Source organism: Leptodactylus fuscus, chromosome 4 (genome assembly GCF_031893055.1).
Source record: "Leptodactylus fuscus isolate aLepFus1 chromosome 4, aLepFus1.hap2, whole genome shotgun sequence".
Classification (NCBI taxonomy): Eukaryota; Metazoa; Chordata; class Amphibia; order Anura; family Leptodactylidae; genus Leptodactylus; species Leptodactylus fuscus.
The window spans coordinates 209,072,848-209,095,773 of record NC_134268.1 but is presented as its reverse complement, the minus strand read 5'-3'; the positions used below and the strand labels follow the sequence as shown (position 1 = coordinate 209,095,773).

Here is a 22,926-nt window from a genome sequence, read left to right as displayed (position 1 = left end):
ATAGTGATTGCATATCCTAGCAATGTACCATACAGAGATATCCCCCTATATGATATTTATCTTTTCGTGGAGATCCCCTTTAAGAGCATGCTGATGCTGATGTAGATGGGGCTGCTGCTCCCTTCTGATCTAGCAGAGCTGGTTGCTGCACAGCTGACATATTGCCATCCCCTCTGCTTGCTGCATTCTGGCCTCATCTCATTGCACAGGCTCCAGCTCCCATTCTCCTGCAGGAGCCTCCATTGTGTCTTGTCCTGTGGCTGGGCTCTAGCAGGAGGCTGGCTGCTCTGCACTTCCGCTCCAGTCACATGAGGAGGAGAAGAAGAAGCTGGATCCAGCTGTATGACTAAGGAGCAGCTGCTCCCAGCTCTGTGCAAGGAGGAGCAGTCACTGGGGGCTAAGCCATTACCACACTGCACCTGCTGCCCTGCAAGGGTCCTCCTAGGAGAGTGCCAGGCTGCAGCCCCCTGCCCAGCTGGAGTGCCCTGACCCCCTCCTCAGTGCTCTGCTGCACCCCAGCCTGTGACCAGAGTGACATCAGCCACAGACACCAGAGGGGGAGGAGGAGGAGGCAGCTCACAACTCCAATATTCCTATAGAGGAGACAAAAGGCTGGCAGTCCTGAGTGGAGATGGCTGCCCTCAGCCTGTCCAGGAAGAAGAATGCCTCAAGGAATGCAGCAGTGGAGAGGAAGAACCTCATCACAGTCTGCAGGTAACACTGGGGGGCGCCAGGGAGTCCATGGGGATGGTGCAGGCTGGTCAGTTTCTCGCACTGTTTACATTCTATCATGTGCAGTTACATTGTATCATGTGCAGTTACATTGTATCATGTGGAGTTACATTGTATCATGTGGAGTTACATTATAGCAGGTGCAGTTGCATTATATCCTGTGAAGTTACACTCGATCATGTGCAGTTACATTGTATCAGGTGCAATTACATTCTATCATGTGGAGTTACATTGTATCTTGTGGAGTTACATTGTATCTTGTGCAGTTACATTGTATCAGGTGTAGTTGCATTATATCATTGCAGTTACATTCTATCCTGTGCAGTTACATTGTATCAGGTGTAGTTGCATTATATCATTGCAGTTACATTGTATCAGGTGCAGTTACATTGTATCAGGTGTAGTTGCATTATATCATTGCAGTTACATTCTAACCTGTGCAGTTACATTGTATCAGGTGCAGTTACATTGTATCAGGTGCAGTTACATTGTATCAGGTGCAGTTACATTGTATCAGGTGCAGTTACATTGTATCAGGTGCAATTACATTCTATCATGTGGAGTTACATTGTATCCTGTGCAGTTACATTGTATCAGGTGCAGTTACATTGTATCCTGTGTAGTTACATTATATCATGTGCAGTTACATTGTATCAGGTGCAGTTACATTGTATCAGGTGCAGTTATATTATACCATGTGCATTGTTACATTGGAACTCTTTGTCTAAGGTTTCTTTGCAAATGTTCTGGTTTTGTGTTGTGCAAAGTAACAAACTTGATTCAGTTGAGCCCTGGAGGTTCAGCACTGCTACATCTGCACATAGGACTGACTGCTAGTGTATTCTATTAGTCTATTGTGTTTAAAGGGAAGTTTGCAATGAACATGACCATATTTCGTTTTGGAGACAATTAAAGATCAAACAGTTCTAAAGATTTCCTCTAACCATCTTAGTGGTGACATCTGTTGTCTTGGTTGCCAATACGGCCATGAATATAGGAACTTTCTATAGTCAGAAACCAGCTATGATATCCGTATAGTGTTCGGGTTATCTTCTCATACATGTAGTGTCCCCTCCACAATATCCAACATCATGGCTGGGTGTCCGACAAGTCCCAGACCATAGAAAGTTCCTTTATTCATGGTCGTATCCATTGTTAACCGATCAAGACAAAAGATGTCACCACTAAGATGGTTATCTATAAAACTCTGCAAAATTTTTAATTATTTTTATTTGGAAAAAATGTTTTCCTATTGATTATTTACAGATATAAATATGGTTATGGAAAACCCCTTTAAGTTCTAAGCAATAGGGCAGACCGTGCAGTATGGAGCCCTGGTAGCGGCATTATGTGATCTACATGTGATCGATAGGAATCCTATTATTAATTAGAGATTTTTATAGGATGTTTGTAGGCAGATTGAAGTCATGTGATTTGTCTGTTTACCGCCATGACTATAGTAATTGTTACCGTGCTATGATATATTCAGTTTGTTGCCTTCTCCATGGTCGCAGTCATGTGAGTTGTTCGACTTTTCTCATGTTTCATTGTTTAATATTTGGAAAAGCTGAGTGCTACAAAAAGTGTAATAACCTATGTCACATGACCGGCCAAGTCAAATCTCGGCTTCTAACCTGGAGGCTATGGCTACCCGGCAATTTTAGTATCAAGCTGCATACAAGTGAATTGGGACCTGCAACACCAAATACAGCAGGTTTGGAATGTTTGCAACTGTTGCATTGTGGTTGTATTATGTTGCAGTGTAGCCACAATAACAGTCACTAGATACAATGTTGCAATGCAAAGACAACGTATTCCTAGCCTGATGGAGGAAAGCCGCCTACGCCTACGCTGGTGCTTTATATCACTCCATAGGACACCTTTACACAATTTTGCACCTCATTACACCGACACCGCTCACCCCTGTTGAGGAAATTCAGTCCCACGAAGGCGAACTTTAATAAATCAGTCATATTGGACATCAGGGAATGCATATGCCAAATGGATATCTAGCACCCTATAAACTATAATATAAAATAATATTCCTCTGGCTTCTCTGCTTCTTCTATGCTATAGGAAAGTCTGTTCCGCTTTACTGTACAGAGGGATACAGATAAAAAAATGTATACTGTTGGAGGTATACGAGACATATCGTGATGTGCCCTGACATAGAGTCAAAAATGTCAAAAAGTATAGAAATAGATATTGTGTCTGCACTGGTTGGGCTGAGGCTCAGGTGGATGGACAGTCACTGGCCTCAGTGGTCACCTATCGGGTCTCCTTGATCTCCTATATTTCATTGATACGCAACATTTGACCACTGTGGCAACCAAATGGCTGCAATGGTCACTCAATGGACTAACCAGTGGCAGAATGGGCAATCCAATGCCCCAACTGAGGACTAGAAGTATGTGAGTATCCGATCTTATACCCAAAAACACAATACTAGAATAGCGACCAACTGGTACAGTGAGATAGGGGCCCTGTCTGGAAGGGCTTACAATCTATAAAGGAAGGCGGATAGAGACAGTAGGTGAGGGTAGAAGCTGTCCAGATGGTGTTGTGGTGGCCGGAGAGTGTTTGGGGTCCTCTTGAAGGTTATGATGGTGCTGGATGGTTTTATGTATCGTGGTAGCCCATTCCAGAGTATGGGGGAGGCACGGGAGAAGTCTTGGACGCAGTTGTGTGAAGAGCAGATAACAACAGGAGGTCTGGAGATTACGTGTGGGTATGTGACGGGAGATTAGGTCAGAGATGTATGGAGAGGACAGGTTGTGAATGGCTTTGTAGGTCATCATTAGCATTTTACAGCATCACTCACTTTGCAGGACCTGTCCTGTCCATCCATATCAATGCACTGTGTAATACCTAGTATCGCCTATGGGGGAGCTGTAGGGAAATGGAAACATTTACTGGCAGGCTTTCTGATAGATTGTAGCAGGTCGATGGAGGAACTGTGTCATCAGCTTATTGACCCTATTATGGGGTCAACTCTATTGAGATGGATTGTGTTTGTGTGTCACATATAATATAACGATATGAAATACAAGGTGACAGTATTCGCTGGTGGTGACTCTATGTAGCGGTGACATCATCTGCTATTTACGTTCAGCATAACATGGACTTTCATCCTCTTAAGTAACCACAATGAATTCTTGGATGATCGTGAAGCCCCCGCTAGTGTCCCAGCCCGTCTGTAACCGGCCATTACTAAAGCTACCTTTACTAGGTCAGAGAAAAAATCCTAAATCCTATATGTAATGAGTCAAACGAAACAATCAATATTAACCCCTTAGTGTTGTAGTTCGTGGAGTCTTCCGTAGGTTCTGGTTAGGGTTCTATTTAGGCTACAGCCCCACGTAGCAGAAACGCAGTGTATTTTGTTTCTGGTGTGGATCGAAGCAGAATGGAAAATAGAAAGGAAGTTCTTAGACTTTTCCCTTCGGTTAAATCTTGACTTTGTCTCAAAAACAAATTGCAGCAAAATCTTCAACAAAAAAACGTTGCGTTTCCACAACGGGTGGCCTTAGCCTAAATGTTAAAAACAAGACAAAAACAGACATAATGTGCACTATCTGCATGTGTCATTTTATTATTTGTTCAGTTCATTGTTCTGATCCGATGATAGATCAGAACAATAGACTAAGTAGTGGAAATGTGAACTTAGCCTTACATGTTTTGGGTTCCTGGTAAGTGTATGGCGCTGTACTTAGGTACTTTGCGCTGGCGGTATGTGTTATGTAGGTTGGGTAATGGTGCAGTATTTGGTTGGTGCTTCTGGGGAATAGTTTGGACTGTTCTGTGGTGTTTGATTTTTCTGAAGAGGTATTTTGTGTTACACTGTAGTCTGTGTTATCACTGTTCTAGGGAGGTAATATTGTGATGCGCTGTGGTGTTTGGCTCCTCTGGGGAGGTATTTTGTGTTGGGCTGTGGTATTTGGCTCCTCTGGGGAGGTATTTTGTGTTGGGCTGTGGTGTTTGGCTCCTCTGGGGAGGTATTTTGTGTTGGGCTGTGGTGTTTGGCTCCTCTGGGGAGGTATTTTGTGTTGGGGTGTGGTGTTTGGCTCCTCTGGGGAGGTATTTTGTGTTGGGCTGTGTTATTGGACTCCTCTGCGGAGGTATTTTGTGTTGGGCTGTGTTATTGGACTCCTCTGGGGAGGTATATTGTGTTGGGCTGTGGTATTTGGCTCCTCTGGAGAGGTATTTTGTGAATGGCTGTGATATTTGGCTCCTCTGGGGAGGTATTTTATGTTGGGCTGTGTTATTGGAGTCCTATGGGGAGGTATTTTTTGTTGGGCTGTGGTATTGGACCCCTCTGCGGAGGTATTTTGTGAAGGGCTGTGGTATTGGACTCCTCTGGGTAGGTATTTTGTGTTGGGCTGTGGTATTTGGCTCCTCTGCGGAGGTATTTTGTGTTGGGCTGTGGTATTTGGCTCCTCTGCGGAGGTATTTTGTGTTGGGCTGTGGTGTTTGGCTCCTCTGCGGAGGTATTTTGTGTTGGGCTGTGGTATTGGACTCCTCTGGAGGGGTATTTTGTGTTGGGCTGTGGTATTTGGCTCCTCTGCGGAGGTATTTTGTGTTGGGCTGTGGTATTGGACTCCTCTGGAGGGGTATTTTGTGTTGGGCTGTGGTATTTGGCTCCTCTGCGGAGGTATTTTGTGTTGGGCTGTGGTGTTTGGCTCCTCTGCGGAGGTATTTTGTGAAGGGCTTTGTTATTGGAGTCCTCTGGGGAGGTATTTTTTGTTGGGCTGTGGTATTGGACCCCTCTGCGGAGGTATTTTGTGTTGGGCTGTGGTATTGGACTCCTCTGGGTAGGTATTTTGTGTTGGGCTGTGGTATTTGGCTCCTCTGGAGAGGTATTTTGTGAATGGCTGTGATATTTGGCTCCTCTGGGGAGGTATTTTATGTTGGGCTGTGTTATTGGAGTCCTCTGGGGAGGTATTTTTTGTTGGGCTGTGGTATTGGACCCCTCTGCGGAGGTATTTTGTGAAGGGCTGTGGTATTGGACTCCTCTGGGTAGGTATTTTGTGTTGGGCTGTGGTATTTGGCTCCTCTGCGGAGGTATTTTGTGTTGGGCTGTGGTATTTGGCTCCTCTGCGGAGGTATTTTGTGTTGGGCTGTGGTGTTTGGCTCCTCTGCGGAGGTATTTTGTGTTGGGCTGTGGTATTGGACTCCTCTGGAGGGGTATTTTGTGTTGGGCTGTGGTATTTGGCTCCTCTGCGGAGGTATTTTGTGTTGGGCTGTGGTATTTGGCTCCTCTGCGGAGGTATTTTGTGTTGGGCTGTGGTATTGGACTCCTCTGGAGGGGTATTTTGTGTTGGGCTGTGGTATTTGGCTCCTCTGCGGAGGTATTTTGTGTTGGGCTGTGGTGTTTGGCTCCTCTGCGGAGGTATTTTGTGAAGGGCTGTGTTATTGGAGTCCTCTGGGGAGGTATTTTTTGTTGGGCTGTGGTATTGGACCCCTCTGCGGAGGTATTTTGTGTTGGGCTGTGGTATTTGGCTCCTCTGCGGAGGTATTTTGTGTTGGGCTGTGGTATTTGGCTCCTCTGGGGAGGTATTTTGTGTTGGGCTGTGGTATTGGACTCCTCTGGGTAGGTATTTTGTGTTGGGCTGTGGTATTTGGCTCCTCTGCGGAGGTATTTTGTGTTGGGCTGTGGTATTGGACCCCTCTGCAGAGGTATTTTGTGTTGGGCTGTGTTATTGGACCCCTCTGCGGAGGTATTTTGTGTTGGGCTGTGTTATTGGACCCCTCTGCGGAGGTATTTTGTGTTGGGCTGTGGTATTTGGCTCCTCTAGGGAGGTATTTTATGTTGGGCTGTGTTATTGGACTCCTCTGGGGAGGTATTTTGTGTTGGACTGTGGTATTTATCTCCTCTATGGAAGCAATATTATATTGAGCTGGTGTTTGGCACTTCTGGTGAAGTATTTGGTGCTGTGTTGTGGTAATAGGGAGTGGGGCAAGGGCTGTAAACAGGGACATGACCTACAAATGGAGGTGCATACCACTAGTCCTTTTCTCCTTGGAAACAGATTCCCAAAGTTGGCAAGCATTGTTTACAGAGGTCTTTTCACCATCTCCTCTAACTCAAGTTTGTTCATCCTGTAATAGGTGTGGCTCCACTGATTCTGGCACCGTTGGATTGTTTTCTATAATCCTCACCATTCCTGAGCAATCAGTGCTGTTAGTTTTGGTGTCTGATATTGTAACTAATTTCCCTAATATCAACAATTCTGGGCTCTGACACTGTCTACTTCTGATTGGAGATCTGGGTCACGCCATCTTGCCTGCTCCTGCCTGACGCCACCCACTTGAAATAAGGTAGTCTAGTTACCATATCAGGCACCAAAACTAACATCATAAATTGCTCAGGAACGGTGAGGACGATAAAAAAAATTCCAACTGTGCTGGAATCAGTGTAGCGGGCCTATTAGAGGATGCAAAGAGTTCATGTTGGTGGAGGTGATGAATGGCCCTCATTAAAGGCAGTGTAAGGGGCAAACATTTATTTACAGGCTCGCTACCTACAGGTGGCACTAGAGAGACAGTTTTCAACCCTCTTTGTGTGGCCGCTTGTTACCTTAAAAGTGAATGTTACATATTAGGAAGTTTCTGTATTCCATTGTTTCCCCGTCACTGTCGTGTAAGATAATTTTAGATGACTGATGAACAATGGGCTCAGATTCCCAAGTGGCACAGTTATATTTAGGGATCTGGGCAGAGCGGCTGATGAGTGGATTTAAGGTAACGGTGGATGTGCCAGTCACTTCTTACACACCATGACAAATAAACCTTCACCTCACATGTAAGGTGCAGCCGCTCAGCGTAAAAGCTGTTACTCTGCCCGTGAAATGTTTCTGCTGCACGAGCAACACCTATAAGATAGTCAGTAGAATGTTATGTCCTGTTTACTGATGTAGCAGAGCTGAGATTGTATATCCTGTAGAGTATTCGGGATATTAAAGTGTAACTAGACAAGGTCCACACTGGCACCAGGTGTCCAACAGCCCGAGGGACCCCATTGACTATAATGGGGTGCGTCAGGTGTCCCTTCATTTTAGCTGAAAACATTGGACAAAAAGTTGGACTTGCAGGACTCGGAAGATTTAGGACAGACACTACGACGGAGTCTCTGAACGGAACCTTGATGATTGGTGATAGATTGAAGGGTTTGTCTTCTTAGCACAAACCTTTTAGTATACCCTATTATGGAACATCATTTAGGGTTTCCCCTCACCCTTCATGAAGTAGAGCGAAGAACCTGCGTTGGTGGCCCCTCCATGTATGGGGCAGTAGAAATAGCCCCAACTTCCCAAAGTTGCACAATGTAGCCACAATTTCCCATGCCAATGTCGAGTGGGGGGTTTAGAAGCAAGACTTATGGTGGTCCCCTGAGCAAGAAGGGATTAGCCATGTGAGACAATCCCATTAAAACCATCTTCGTCTTCCATACTTTGAAGGTTGGACGTGTTCTCAGATGACCATCTCCTCCCCTGTACTGTTCAGACACCCACTTTAGGATAAGGCTTTGGAAGCCATGTCTTTTTTTCTGGTCAGGACATACACAAATGAGAAACCACTATTCCAAAAAATTCAGGACAGTTGGCGTCCATGCTCTTCTCAGACACACTTGTCTAAGTCCATTCGGATCCCGAAGGACCCCCGTTGACTATAATGGAGTCCATTGTTCTCTCAATCACTTTGCTGGACGAAATAGTCACATTTGCAGATTTTTGCTGGACTCTTCCATGGCAGACCCACATTGGGACCCACACTTGTGTTACGACCAGGAGACCATTGTCATCCCATTGGATATGCTGTAGAGGTCTGAGATGGGAATATCCCTTTAAGAAGTAGGTGACAGAAATAAAGGGTTAATATCCTATTTTATTCGTACACGCAGAGAATCTCCTCGCCTCTTTTTCTTTTCTGTGATTCCGGAATACTCTGCGCGGTTTGGTTCTGTTCCAGAACATTGAAGCGTTGCCCGGTATTCGGCGGTGAGACGGCCGATGCTGACATCGTACATTTTTCTACAAGAACAGTGATTGAATTTTCAGCGGTATAATTATCCCAAAACTCCGGTGTAATATCTCAGTGTAAACGTGCCAGGAATTCATCGGTGGCGATTGTCAAAGTTTTTGTATTTCTCGTTATTTTTTATTTTATTATTATTTTTTGTCTGTTTTTGTATCGTAAACATATTTTTCATCTAGACCTGAACAGAGGAACTAAAATCCTCCAGTCGGATTCCTTTAGGTAGGAGTGTAGGCGAATCTGCTAAGTTGATGCTTACGTACATATCCGTACCATGAGTCCTCTGTCATATATGGAGGTGTAATATGGCATCCATAGCGTTACATCAGGTCTCTGTTCTACTGCTTTACATCATCGAGATTTTACAACATTGCCCAAAGTAACAGAATTTGGGTACAGTTCAGCATTTTCTGCCAGTTGAATGTCCTGTCGTCCATTACACGAACCCATTGATCTCAAAGGACAACGTGCAATACCTAATTTCACCAGCGGTGTCGCTGCAAGGGGATTGAACTCTTATTGCCACAAATGGAGAACCCCATTAAGATAACTTGATTGTATCCAAGCCCCTTTAATGTTGATATACTGTATATTAGGGTACACGGGACAAGTGGGCGGTAACACTGTGGTTCCTCTGGGGGCGGTGTCTCCGTGCGCTACATGTCCTGCATTGTTACCGCCCACTTGGCTAGTAGACTCTAATCTGTATCAACACTATAAGGGCTTATATCTTTGGAATAGCTGAACGGATTTGGATAAACCAAGCACCAAAATGCTCAGGATGACAGCGCCAATCAGGTGAGGTAGGTCATTGAACTTAGTGGTAGAAAATGTCTGCACAGACCTTGATGAAGAACTAGTAAGCAGATGAATGCTGGGAAATAATGTCATATCAGGGGCGTAACTATTAGGGTAGCAGCGGTAGTGGCTGTCACAGGGACTGGGACATTAGGGGGCCCGGCGGCAGACCCTACCACTGCAAAAAAAAATTTTTTAATAGGTTGCTGTAGTAACTCCAAACAGTAATGGGCCCTATTTACTTATCAATCGTTGCTCCTGCTCATGGCCGCCGGCGCTTCCCCTTCTGCGGAGGTGGCTGTAAGCAGGAACTGGGATCAGTAAGTAAGGCCGAGGACCTGCGAACCCACCAAACTCCACTATCATTATACTCGGGGGGATCTTTTCACTATAATGATCGAAGGACCAGGAGAGGCGAGGGAACACTTAGAACACATAGAAAACACTGTTACTTACCTCTCCTGGCTCTGGAAGGCTTCAGGCCTATTTGTTGACGTCACAGACGTCATGTGGACTGGGGCTTGCGTCGTGACACATGATGTCTCTTCCATCATTGAATATGGCTGACATCAGCGGGAAGCGCGCCGGAGCCCAGGAGAGGTCAGTAACATTGTTTTTTTATGTTTGTATCCTCCCCTGGGTCCCCGATGATTATACTCTGGGGCCATATCAGAAGTACACCACGGGGCCCCGCCATAGTGTGTCATGTCTCAGACTACAATGGAGATTACAGTAGCATTGTCATAGTGACAAGGCCTCTGCCTCGCTGCTTCTTACATCTTACGAGAACCATCATGATAATAATGGGTATGGCCGGGCTCTCAGGTTTTGATGTGGATTAAAGGAGTTGTGGAACTTTCTGCTGGTTAAATTGCTGCAAATCTACTGAAAATTGCCTCCATCTGTCTGCTGGATATATACTGAGATGATGTTATGTTTGAGCTGCTATATACAGTGATTTATTCTTACAGGTCACATTGTATTTGTTGTTGTGTTACACAAAGACTTCTGACCTGAGCCCATTTTAGTCTATGCAGGGCAGGGGTGTCCGCAAGTAACCGCTTTTTTAGCGGATGGGCTCTCCGTCATTCATGTCCCCAGTGATGGAGAGCCTGGCACAAGTATGAACCTAGTCTTAGCCATATTGCCATAGCAATATTACCATTGAGGCCTGCCTGTGGCAGGTCTCAATAGTAATCCAGGGATTTTTCCATAGACTGCAATACAGTAGTTTTTCAGTCTATAGTATAGGCCAGGGGTCCTCAAACTGCGGCCCGAGGGCCACATGCGGCCAGCCAAGCACTTCTGTCTGGCCCCGCCGACAACGCCGGCAGGCGTGCATTTATAATGAAGCTCCTGGGGAGCTCGGGCCAGGCCATGGAGCGCACTTCACTTTACCTATTGGAGGGCACTGCTCCTGATGTCTGTGCGACCTGCTCTGTTCCGGCCCACTGTTTAAAAAGTTTGAGGACCCCTGGTATAGGCAGTCTAATAAATGCAGGTTTTATCCCCCTGGATAAATAAAAAAAACTATATACATTTGGTATCACCGACTATAGGTAATGTATAGAGATGAGCGAACACTAAAATGTCCGAGGTTCGAAATCCGATTCGAACAGCCGCACACTGTTCGACTGTTTGAACAGATTTCGAACCCCATTATAGTCTATGGGGGGAAATGCTCGTTTCAGGGGGTAGGAAAAATTCGATAAAATCATACTTACCAAGTCCATGAGTGACGGTCGGGCTGGATTCTGCTTGAAGTCTTCTCCCGGCGCAGCGTCCCCGCGTCTTCTTCCGGGTGGAATTCACTCTGCCTAGGCATCCGGCCTAGGCAGAGCCGACTGCGCATGCGCGGGCATGCACGTGCATGCATGCGCAGTCGGCTCTGCCCAGGCCTGACGCCTGAGCAGAGCCGACTTCACATGCGCGAATATGCGCGTGCAAGCCCGCGCATGCGCAGTCGGCTCTGCCTAGGCCGGATGCCTAGGCAGAGTGAATTCCACCCAGAAGAAGACTCGGGGACGCAGCGCGGAGAAGACTTCGGAAAGGTAAGAGAAGAACCAGCGTTGATTGGCAGAATGTATAGCATTCTGCCCATCAACACTGGTTCTGCATTGAACCTTAAACTTCAAACAGCTGGTAGTGTTCGATCAAGTACGAGTATTTCGAATACCGTAGTATTCGATCGAACACTACTCGCTCATCTCTAGTAATGTACCATTTTTACTGTACATTGGACATTATAAAAACATAACCTGTACACAAATGCCATTGCACTTTTTCCCAATTCCACAACCTTCCGATTTGTTCCCCAACTTCCCAATACATTGCATAGAATATTAAAAGGTACCATTAGGTAGTACAACGTATCCCACAAAAAATAAGCCCTTGGCTTTAGGAAGTCACGGAGTAAAAAATGAAAACACAACAATGAAAAATATCTTTGGTGGGAAGAGGTTAAACTGCAGGTAGTTTGCTACAATGTATCAGTTCTCCGGCATTGACCATTGTCAGGTTAGGGAGGCTGTTCCATTATGGCTCCCACTGACCCTAATGGTGGCTGTATAAATATGTGTACGGTGGGATTATTTGGGTCACTTTGCTGCCACTTTGGTTTATGGCAAGCATTCAGCTGGCAGTATTACGATGTCACAAAAGGCTAATGCATTTATAATGGAGAGCAGTGACAGGTGCTTGAACCAGCTGTGAATACACATCGGGCATATATCAGCGTCCTCTCCGCTCTGATCTGGACCCACCATTGTTTGCTTCTGCTCTGCTCTCAGTACGTTGCGATCACTGAATCATATCCTATTGTGTCTGCCGAGCCCCATCACTCAGAGATGTCTGCAGCGGGAGAGCGAACGCAGTAGAAAAGGTCATTTTGTACTATCACAATGATAAGTCTTTGTGAATATTTACCCAATCAGATGTAGAGCCTGTCTGCAGAGCAATGGCCGCCACATGCGCAGGATATAGAACTCATGCAGAGTATGAGATGGAGTCTGTCAGCACCTAAACATTAGCAGAGTATCTTATAGTGCACAGAGCCCTGACTGCAGTGTTATGATGGATTTGTGGAATGGTTGCCTGAATTTGACAAAAAACGGTTTCTCATACTTATGTGAATGAGCTGTGAGTGTAGCGACACATGTTCAGTGGAGGAGGAGGAGGATCTTGCTTTCCTTCAGCACCCCATTCCAGCAACAATGACGTCATTGGAGCTTCCCCGCCTCCTCCTGAGTAACAGGTAGATCTTGTTGTGATGCTCCGCCTCCCCAGAACATGCCCCCAATGCACTCTTTGCTCATTTGCATAGGAATAAAAAGTAGCTTTTCATTGAAAGTAAGAAGCCATTCTATTCTACAAATATGTTCTAGCACTGTGGTCAGGGCTCCGAGTACTCTAAGATACTATGGTTAGTTTCCTTACGTTTTGTAGCTGTCAGACTCCCTTTTTAGACAACTTAGCCTCAGTTCATAGAGCTTGTGAGTCTGGACCAAAATGTAACGCACTTTGATTCAAAATGATGCTGAAAAACCTCTCTGACGTGTCTCCCTTCTAGTTGATTTGCAGATCACATCCTGTTAATAGGGAAGTCCCATCTATAGATACATTAAATAAGCAAGACAGGGTCACAGTGAGTGGAAGATGGAGGGACTGGTCTCTTCACACAGTGAATGCAGAGGGGAAGGGCAGATTCTCCTCACAGCCTCCACACACATCTGCAAACTGCTTAGTGATTACATATGGGATATTATTCACAGACAGCAGCAGATTTCCTGACTGTGCTCATAGATTGCTCTTTTTCTATATCATCCCTGCATGTATTTGTCCTGTATTTGCAGTCCAGTGTTCCTAGATCTCCTATATGGTGGTCACTTGGGATTTTCTCAGCTATTTGTTTTGCTATTGTACAGTTACTCCTTACACCTATAAGTAATGGATAGGGGAGGGGGCAGACTTCTTATTTTACATGTCCCCTGCCTCAGAGACAAATACAAAATGTGCAGCAACCATAATGTGGATATTAGCGTCAGAAAAACTGATAAGACATCATGTATGAAGGCTTATAAACTCATATATACAGCAAGACCCTGCACATATTCCAACTTTTCATGAAAACTCATGCACTTCCAGTTGTAAACAACTTCTCATATAGGAATAGTACAGGTGAATAGAAGAAAGTTTGTAATAGATCTGTTGATAGATCTGTTTCCTTCACCACTTAATAAGCTGTTCCTTATCTTCAGTTTAACTTCTTGTTTACATGATATCCTTCTTTGTATTCAGCCTCACACATAGAGCTCTATGGAGAGGGGAGGGTGGAATAACATGCGTCTGCCAGTTGGGTAATTGATTTATTTCCTCATTCTGTGTTCTTATAGCCCCTTATCTACATACCTAGCGGTTTTAGGAGTGTGGCCAGAGCAGCAAGTATTTGAGTGTTTTTCTTTCCCCCCTCCCCTCTTCATAGACTAATATGGAAAAAGTAATTACCTGAAAAGTGATTAAACAGATTTCTTTAATAAGATACATTGCAAAGTTTCCTTTTTCACCTGGGCTATTCATTTATGAAAAGTTGTTTATACAGTCCTATGAAAAAGTTTGGGCACCCCTATTAATCTTAATCATTTTTTGTTCTAAATATTTTGGTGTTTGCAACAGCCATTTCAGTTTGATATATCTAATAACTGATGGACACAGTAATATTTCAGGATTGAAATGAGGTTTATTGTACTAACAGAAAATGTGCAATATGCATTAAACCAAAATTTGACCGGTGCAAAAGTATGGGCACCCTTATCATTTTATTGATTTGAATTCCCCTAACTACTTTTTACTGACTTACTGAAGCACAAAATTGGTTTTGTAACCTCAGTGAGCTTTGAACTTCATAGCCAGATGTATCCAATCATAAGAAAAGGTATTTAAGGTGGCCAATTGCAAGTTGATCTCCTATTTGAATCTCCTCTGAAGAGTGGCATCATGGGCTACTCAAAACAACTCTCAAATAATCTGAAAACAAAGATTGTTCAACATAGTTGTTCAGGGGAAGGATACAAAAAGTTGTCTCAGAGATTTAACCTGTCAGTTTCCACTGTGAGGAACATAGTAAGGAAATGGAAGACCACAGGGACAGTTCTTGTTAAGCCCAGAAGTGGCAGGCCAAGAAAAATATCAGAAAGGCAGAGAAGAAGAATGGTGAGAACAGTCAAGGACAATCCACAGACCACCTCCAAAGAGCTGCAGCATCATCTTGCTGCAGATGGTGTCACTGTGCATCGGTCAACTATACAGCGCACTTTGCACAAATAGAAGCTGTATGGGAGAGTGATGAGAAAGAAGCCGTTTCTGCACGTACGCCACAAATAGAGTTGCCTGAGGTATTAAAAAGCACATTTGGACAAGGCAGCTTCATTTTGGAAACAAAAATTGAGTTGTTTGGTTATAAAAAAAGGCGTTATGCATGGCGTCCAAAAAGAAACAGCATTCCAAGAAAAACACATGCTACCCACTGTAAAATTTGGTGGAGGTTCCATCATGCTTTGGGGCTGTGTGGCCAATGCCGGCATCGGGAATCTTGTTAAAGTTGAGAGTCGCATGGATTCCACTCAGTATCAGCAGATTCTTGAGAATAATGTTCAAGAATCAGTGACGAAGTTGAAGTTACGCCGGGGATGGATATTTCAGCAAGACAATGATCCAAAACACCGCTCCAAATCCTCAGGCATTCATGCAGAGGAACAATTACAATGTTCTGGAATGGCCATCCCAGTCCCCAGACCTGAATATCATTGAACATCTGTGGGATGATTTGAAGCGGGCTGTCCATGCTCGGCCACCATCAAACTTAACTGAACTTGAATTGTTTGTCCAAAATACCTTTATCCAGGATCCAGGAACTGATTAAAAGCTACAGGAAGCGACTAGAGGCTGTTATCTTTGCAAAAGGAGGATCTACTAAATATTAATGTCACTTTTCTGTTGAGGTGCCCATACTTTTGCACCGGTCAAATTTTGGTTTAATGCATATTGCGCATTTTCTGTTAGTACAATAAACCTCATTTCAATCCTGAAATATTACTGTGTCCATCAGTTATTAGATATATCAAACTGAAATGGCTGTCATAAACACCAAAATATTTAGAACTAAAAATGATTAAGATTAATAGGGGTGCCCAAACTTTTTCATAGGACTGTAACTGGAAGTGCACTTTAAATTCTGTTTTATCCTCATCCTTAGGCTACATGCAGACTGTTTGGCTGGCCTGTAAAGGGAAGCCTCCTTCTCCTCCTTCTCCATCACATGGAATTTGTTCTGCTTCCTACAAGGCAATTCCTCTGCAATGGCAGTTGTATCTATGTCTACTTTCTGTGCTGGCTATACGGGCTACCTTGCCTAGCGTGGACCTACTGACCTACTGTGTTCTGCAGCTAGGTTGGGGTTACGGGTTGGGTATCCTAATTATATACCACCCCATTGAGGAATTGACTACCCTGTGTGACCACGACCAATATGAAATACACCATTGTGGTACAACTCTGTCTAGTGTCTAGGTGTCTATCTCGGCCTTGCTACGAGTGATGATGGGTCTGATTTAGGAGATGCCTCTGCTTCGGTTTATCGATCATGGACATTTCCTTTCCGTAGACTTCATGGCCTTTGGTGATTTTCTGCCCTGTGAACATTAGTTGTATCTTTTAGCCTTCTTGTTATCACAGTATCATCTGTTTGTGTGCAGCGTCTTCCATGACGGGCGGTGTAATATCCGGCACAGGAGAAAACACTCATATTGTAATATTTTCCTAGAACGTCTTGTCGGTGAATATCCTAATCACGAGTCATTCTTCGGATTACCATATTTTCCATCTCTGGTAGAATTGTGATGCCTGTAGACAATTTCTCACAGAGCTCTTCTTCTTCCTCTTTCTTATTCAATTATTACAGTTCATCTTTGTCTCTTCTGAAGGTTGATGGATGAGAATTGAACCATCTAATGACTTCCCTTGTCTCTCCATGACGCCTTTACTTGTCTTTATTTAGAAGGATAACACTATGTAAAGTTCAGTTCTTGTCTGACTCCTGGTGCCCTCGCTGATCAGCCTATTTAAGGGGTTTGTGGCACTTCATTGCAATCTAGCGCCATACATTAGAAGTGGCTATTTCTGGTACTGCATCTGTTTGCAGCTCAGCCCATTCTTACCAGATATAGACCCTACAAAATGTATATGAAGGTGTGCCAGGTAATGCAGCACTGACCAGAGCACCGAGATCCCTGTAGTTAGCTGATTTTTTTTTTTTTTTAAGTCATACTTGTAATGGAAATTTTCTTGTCCTGTACATGCTATTACTTTATACAAGATATGGATATGCAGTTGTTGAGCGAATAAGTCAGGCTGTTTATTAAAACTCCAGGTAATTTTTACATAAATTGGGCCAAACTGCAGATATTTTTACATAAATTGGGCCAAACTGTAAATATTTTTTCATAAATTGGGTCAAACTGCAGAAATTTTTACATAAATTGGGCTAAACTGCAAATATTTTTACATAAATTGGGCCAAACTGCAGATATTTTTTCATAAATTGGGCCAAACTGCAGATATTTTTACATAAATTGGGTCAAACTGTAAATATTTTTACATAAATTGGGCCAAACTGCAAATAATTTTGCATAAATTGGGCCAAACTGTAAATATTTTTACATAAATTGGGCCAAACTGCAGATATTTTTACATAAATTGGGCCAAACTGCAAATATGTTTACATACATTGGGTCAAACTGAAGATATTTTTACATAAATTGGGCCAAACTGCAGATATTTTTACATAAATTGGGCCAAACTGCAGATATTTTTACATAAATTGGGCCAAACTGCAAATATGTTTACATACATTGGGTCAAACTGAAGATATTTTTACATACCGTAAATTGGGTCAAACTGCAAATATTTTTACATAAATTGGGTCAAACTGCAAATATTATTAAATAAATTAGGCCAAATTGCAGATATTATTATATAAATTAGGCCAAATTGCAGATATTTTTTCATAAATTGGGTCAAACTGCAGATATTTTTACATAAATTGGGTCAAACTGCAGAAATTTTAACGTAAATTTGGTCAAACTGCAGATATTTTTACATAAATAGTTTTTTTTTGTGGGTAAGGGTCCTTTTAAAGAAATACTAAAGCTAGGAATGACTGAAAAGTATACAAAAATATAGACGCCCTCATTTTTTACCGATTTGCTGCATTTTCTCCTTGAAGCAAACAGCTTTGTAGAGACCCTGCAGAGAACAGAGATGTTATCCACTTCACCGAACTGCCTTTTCACCGCTCCATTCCTTATAAAAAAATAAAAAGTGTTCAAAGTACAAGAAAAAAAACCCCACAAAAATGCTTTAAAAAAGTACACACAATTGGCATTGGATACAAACTATAACTTTGTCAGATTATTTAACCCTAACCCTCTAAATAATTTAAAAAAATATTAGTGGAGTTTTTTATTTATTAAAAAATTATCAAATATTTTACTAAATGTTACCAATGAAAATCTCAATCAGTCCTGTTAAAAACAAGACCCATGGTAAGAAACATAAAACAAAAGTTTTAGAAGGTTTTTATACTATTCCAAAGTAGTAAAAAATTTTAGACTCCACGCTGTGTAGTGATTTAAAAAAAAAATCCTCTGGCTACTTAGTCCCCCCCTGTTGTCCACTCACCTGCACAGATCGCTTCCACTCCCCATTCTTCTCGCTCTCTTCTTTCTCCTTCATATGCCTTCAGAGCGCCGTGCGCGCCCTCGCCTCCCTAGGCTAGTGTTAGAGATGCTGGGAGTAGGCGGGGCTTGTTGTGGATTAGAAGAGTGTGGTCGGGTACAGGGCGGGGAGACATGAGTGCATCACTCACGTCTCCCCTCCCAGTTCCCGCCCACAGTCTCCTAAGCCACAAGCCCCGCCTTCTTCCTAGGTCTGTAACACTAACCTGGGAAGCAAGGTGCACACAGAGCTCTGAAGGCCTGTAAATGAGAGAGAACTGGACCAAGAAGAACGGGGAGCGACAGCGGCAGTGGATCTGTGCAGGTAAGTTGAGCGATCGGGATCGGAATTCTGTTCCCAATCTATTTTAGGAGGGATTGGAACCTGATCGTGATCGTGAAATTTAATCGATTGCCGATCGGGATCCGACCTTTTCTGATCTCGATCGCTCAACCCTATCCACCACCTCCACCTCAATGCATCCTTTTGTAGGTGTCGCTTCAATGATTCTGGCACAGTTGGAATTTTTTCTCTAGCCCCCACCAATCCTGAGCAATCTGTCTTCTTACTTTCGTCACCCACTCTCTACTTTCAGGTGGGCGGTCCTAGGATAGAGCAGGTAGACACAGACTGCCCACCTTACAGAGAGCCTAAGAAGTATGTTGTGTGCTGAAACTAACAGCTCAGGAATGGTGGGGGCTAGAGAAAAAATTCCAAGTGCCTTGTAATCAGTGGAGGAGTGACTATGCACGGGTGTGAAATGTTAATGTTGGTGGAGATGATGAAAGGTCCCCTTTAACATGTTATTTACTGAACAAAATGTATAATGCAACTCCAGCGATGTGACGCCGCATCTCTCAGCACGCCTGGGAGTTGTAGTATCATAACAAGTTGGGGAGCCATAGACTAGGGACCACCACTCATTAATAACACATTCCCAACTTATTTCAGTCAATCTCCAGTATTTATCAGGCTTGGTTTTTGGGTTGTAATGTTCCTTTAATATTTACACCTGTAGCTGTCAGTCTGCCATGCCCCCGAGGCCCCAGGATTGTTGTCAGATTGAATAGACAAGTGGCTACAGATGGTGCTTATGTTCTAGAGTCCCAGTAATGTGTTGTAGAGGAGTCTTTGGCGTTCTGCCTATCTCCAGATAACACTGATCGTGAATGGTAAGCCAAAGAAATGTGAATCATTCTATTTGGAGCAGCTTTCAGGCTCGTCCTGGATATACGGCTCAGTCATCGGCTTCTGCCGCACAAAATTAGCTTTTTATGTCTAAATAAGCAACAAAAGAAGCTAAATCCCATCGCAGCCTCACAGCATAGACTTAGAATCCATCACCTCTTCATCAGCAGACAATGGAACTTCGTCTGATCCATGTCTGTAGCTTATCTGTATCTGGAAAAGCTGGGTGACAGCAAGTGTAGCTGCCATTCTCTCTGGGTTTGTTGCTCAGCCTTGACGTAACGGGTGAAAAAGAATTTTAAGCAACTTGTCAGGAGAAGATGAAATACAGATGGAGGACAGCGTCACATATAAGGTGCAAAAATGGAAAATTAAAATAATTAAAATTAATGGTGAAAAATGGCAACTTTGTGTGTGTAAGTCATTCAGTGTAAACAGGACTCTGTGTGGACCACTTAAAGGGACCCAGCATATCACCCCAGCCCTGCAGATAGATAGGTTAGAGTCACCAGACCCCAGTATATCACCCCAGCCCTGCAGATAGATAGGTTACTGTCACCAGACCCCAGCATATCACCCCAGCCCTGCAGATAGATAGGTTACTGTCACCAGACCCAGCATATCACCCCAGCCCTGCAGATAGATAGGTTAGTGTCACCAGACCCAGCATATCACCCCAGTCCTGCAGATAGATAGGTTAGAGTCACCAGACCCCAGTATATCACCCCAGCCCTGCAGATAGATAGGTTAGTGTCACCAGACCCAGCATATCACCCCTGCCCTGCAGATAGATAGGTTAGTGTCACTAGAACCAGCATATCACCCCAGTCCTGCAGATAGATAGGTTAGAGTCACCAGACCCCAGTATATCACCCCAGCCCTGCAGATAGATAGGTTAGTGTCACCAGACCCAGTATATCACCCCAGCCCTGCAGATAGATAGGTTACTGTCACCAGACCCAGCATATCACCCCAGCCCTGCAGATAGATAGGTTAGTGTCACTAGAACCAGCATATCACCCCAGTCCTGCAGATAGATAGGTTAGAGTCACCAGACCCCAGTATATCACCCCAGCCCTGCAGATAGATAGGTTAGTGTCACTAGAACCAGCATATCACCCCAGTCCTGCAGATAGATAGGTTAGAGTCACCAGACCCCAGTATATCACCCCAGCCCTGCAGATAGATAGGTTACTGTCACCAGACCCAGCATATCACCCCTGCCCTGCAGATAGATAGGTTAGTGTCACTAGAACCAGCATATCACCCCAGTCCTGCAGATAGATAGGTTAGAGTCACCAGACCCCAGTATATCACCCCAGCCCTGCAGATAGATAGGTTACTGTCACCAGACCCAGCATATCACCCCAGCCCTGCAGATAGATAGGTTACTGTCACCAGACCCAGCATATCACCCCAGCCCTGCAGATAGATAGGTTACTGTCACCAGACCCAGCATATCACCCCAGCCCTGCAGATAGATAGGTTACTGTCACCAGACCCAGCATATCAACCCAGCCCTGCAGATAGATAGGTTAGTGTCACTAGAACCAGCATATCACCCCAGCCCTGCAGATAGATAGGTTAGAGTCACCAGAACCAGTATATCACCCCAGACCTAGGCCTATGTCCATGCCTCTGCTGTAAAGCACATCACTAAATGCTGTTAGCAGAGCAGTGGAGAAGCTCGGGCAAGATGGCTTCCCCCATTATCATGTACAGTAAACAGAATCAAAAATCTACAATTGGAAAATAAAAACAGATAAAAGAGCAAAGTGCTAGATATCCAGTATCTGGTTTTGATAATTAAATAAAATCAATTTAGTAATTATATAAAATAAATTGCCAATACTTCCCCTTTAAATGTTCTAATTTGTGATAACTCCTGCAAGTAACAAGTTACGTCTGAGTTTCCTCCCGGTGTTGCAGTCTTCTGGCTCTTAGTTCACCTTAATCTTAATAATCGCACAGAACAAGGATTTGATTGTCTGCCGGAGCAGAAGACGTTTCCAGCGCAACTCGGAGAAGAACTAATCATCGGTATTGTTGCATGCAGAGAGCGCCATTGTTCTGCTATCAGTGTCATCTGGAATTGCTTTGCCGGCTTGGTGCCGTTGCAGCGTCTGTATACCCTGTGATGGATGAATTGCCGGAGCTTTTTGTACTCTGCCGGTATTAGGAGACTCTGCAAATGACCTCTATTATTTGTCTTTGTGTTTTTTTGCAAACAGAAATGTGCTGAAAAACAGGCTGATTTTATGTTGTAAATGTTTACATGGCATAGAGTAGAGGAGCGGAAGGGATGAAGGAGTGGAGAGAAGGCAGTGGGAATTATGATGGTGCTGCGCAGTGGGATGTGTGGGGTTAACGTGGACCCAACTAGTATTTGTGACATTAATATATTTTATTAAGAAAATGTGTCTCTTTCCAAGACATCCTGCCCTTCTCTACTGAGAGTTGTACTCTGCTTTCACTAGGAGTATACAGGGCCCAGCTCCTGTACGATGCTGGAAAGGTTCTGGTGTCATATGAAAGCTAGACTTCTAAGCTCTCACATGACACCAAGATCACAGTTCTATTTGTAAAATTCCCAGAAGGAATCACATACTTAGAAGCAGCTGCTCTCAATCCCAACTGTGTTATAAACTGGTTATATCTCCGTAATAATATAGATTATAATCCCCTCTTTCATAGGACACCAGAAGGATGTTTCTACGTTTTATAATCCCCAAAATATAGCTGTTTGAAGTGACCCTCTTACTTAAAGGGATTGTCCAGGATAAACTAAGAATTAACCCCTAAACTAAATTCCCTACCCCCCACCTAACTTCTAATTTACTTTAATTAATTTTTTTTAATAATTACTCATATCTCAGGAGCAGTCATATGACCACCCCAGGGACACTTTCTGATAATCCGGTAACCCCCCTGTCCCTTTCAATATTTACCACATATTTCCTGTCTGCTAGTAGTAGGCGGAATAGGTTAGCTAGAGAGAGGGGGGAGTGTGGGAGGGGGTAGTAATGAGTGGGATTGCTAGTCTACGGAGAAGGCGGAGGGGCTAGTAATGGTGGGATTGCTAGGCTAGCGAGACGTGGAGTGTGGGAGCGGCTAGTAATAAGCGGAATCGCTAGGCTAGAGAGACGGGGTGGGTGGAAGGGACTAGTAATGGGCGGGATTGATAGGCTAGGGAGATGGTGGAGGGTGGGAGGGGCCGGCAGTAGGCAAAATCACTAGGCTGAGGAGATGGCAGAGGGTGGGCGTGGCTAGTAATGGGCAGGATTGCTAGGCTAGTGAGACAGGAAGAGGGTGTAATGGAGTGAGAGGGGGGCTGAGTGAGAGGGAACTATTGCACAAGCTACAAAGGAAGCTGCACAGCAGGAAGTTACACTATGTAAACAAATG

At 44.0% G+C, this 22,926-nt stretch overlaps 1 protein-coding gene across 2 annotated transcripts in view; it reads left to right on the top strand.

Moving 5' to 3' along the window:
* The first annotated feature begins 322 nt into the window (after window positions 1–322).
* The window catches only part of RUNDC3B (RUN domain containing 3B), a 109,071-nt gene continuing 86,467 nt past the window's right edge, over window positions 323–22,926 (top strand). For both annotated transcript variants that reach the window (XM_075271742.1, XM_075271741.1), the window contains exon 1: window positions 323–714. In XM_075271742.1, the coding sequence (XP_075127843.1) occupies window positions 632–714 (83 nt within the window). In that variant the 5' untranslated portion in view covers window positions 323–631. The remainder of the gene's footprint in view (window positions 715–22,926) is intronic.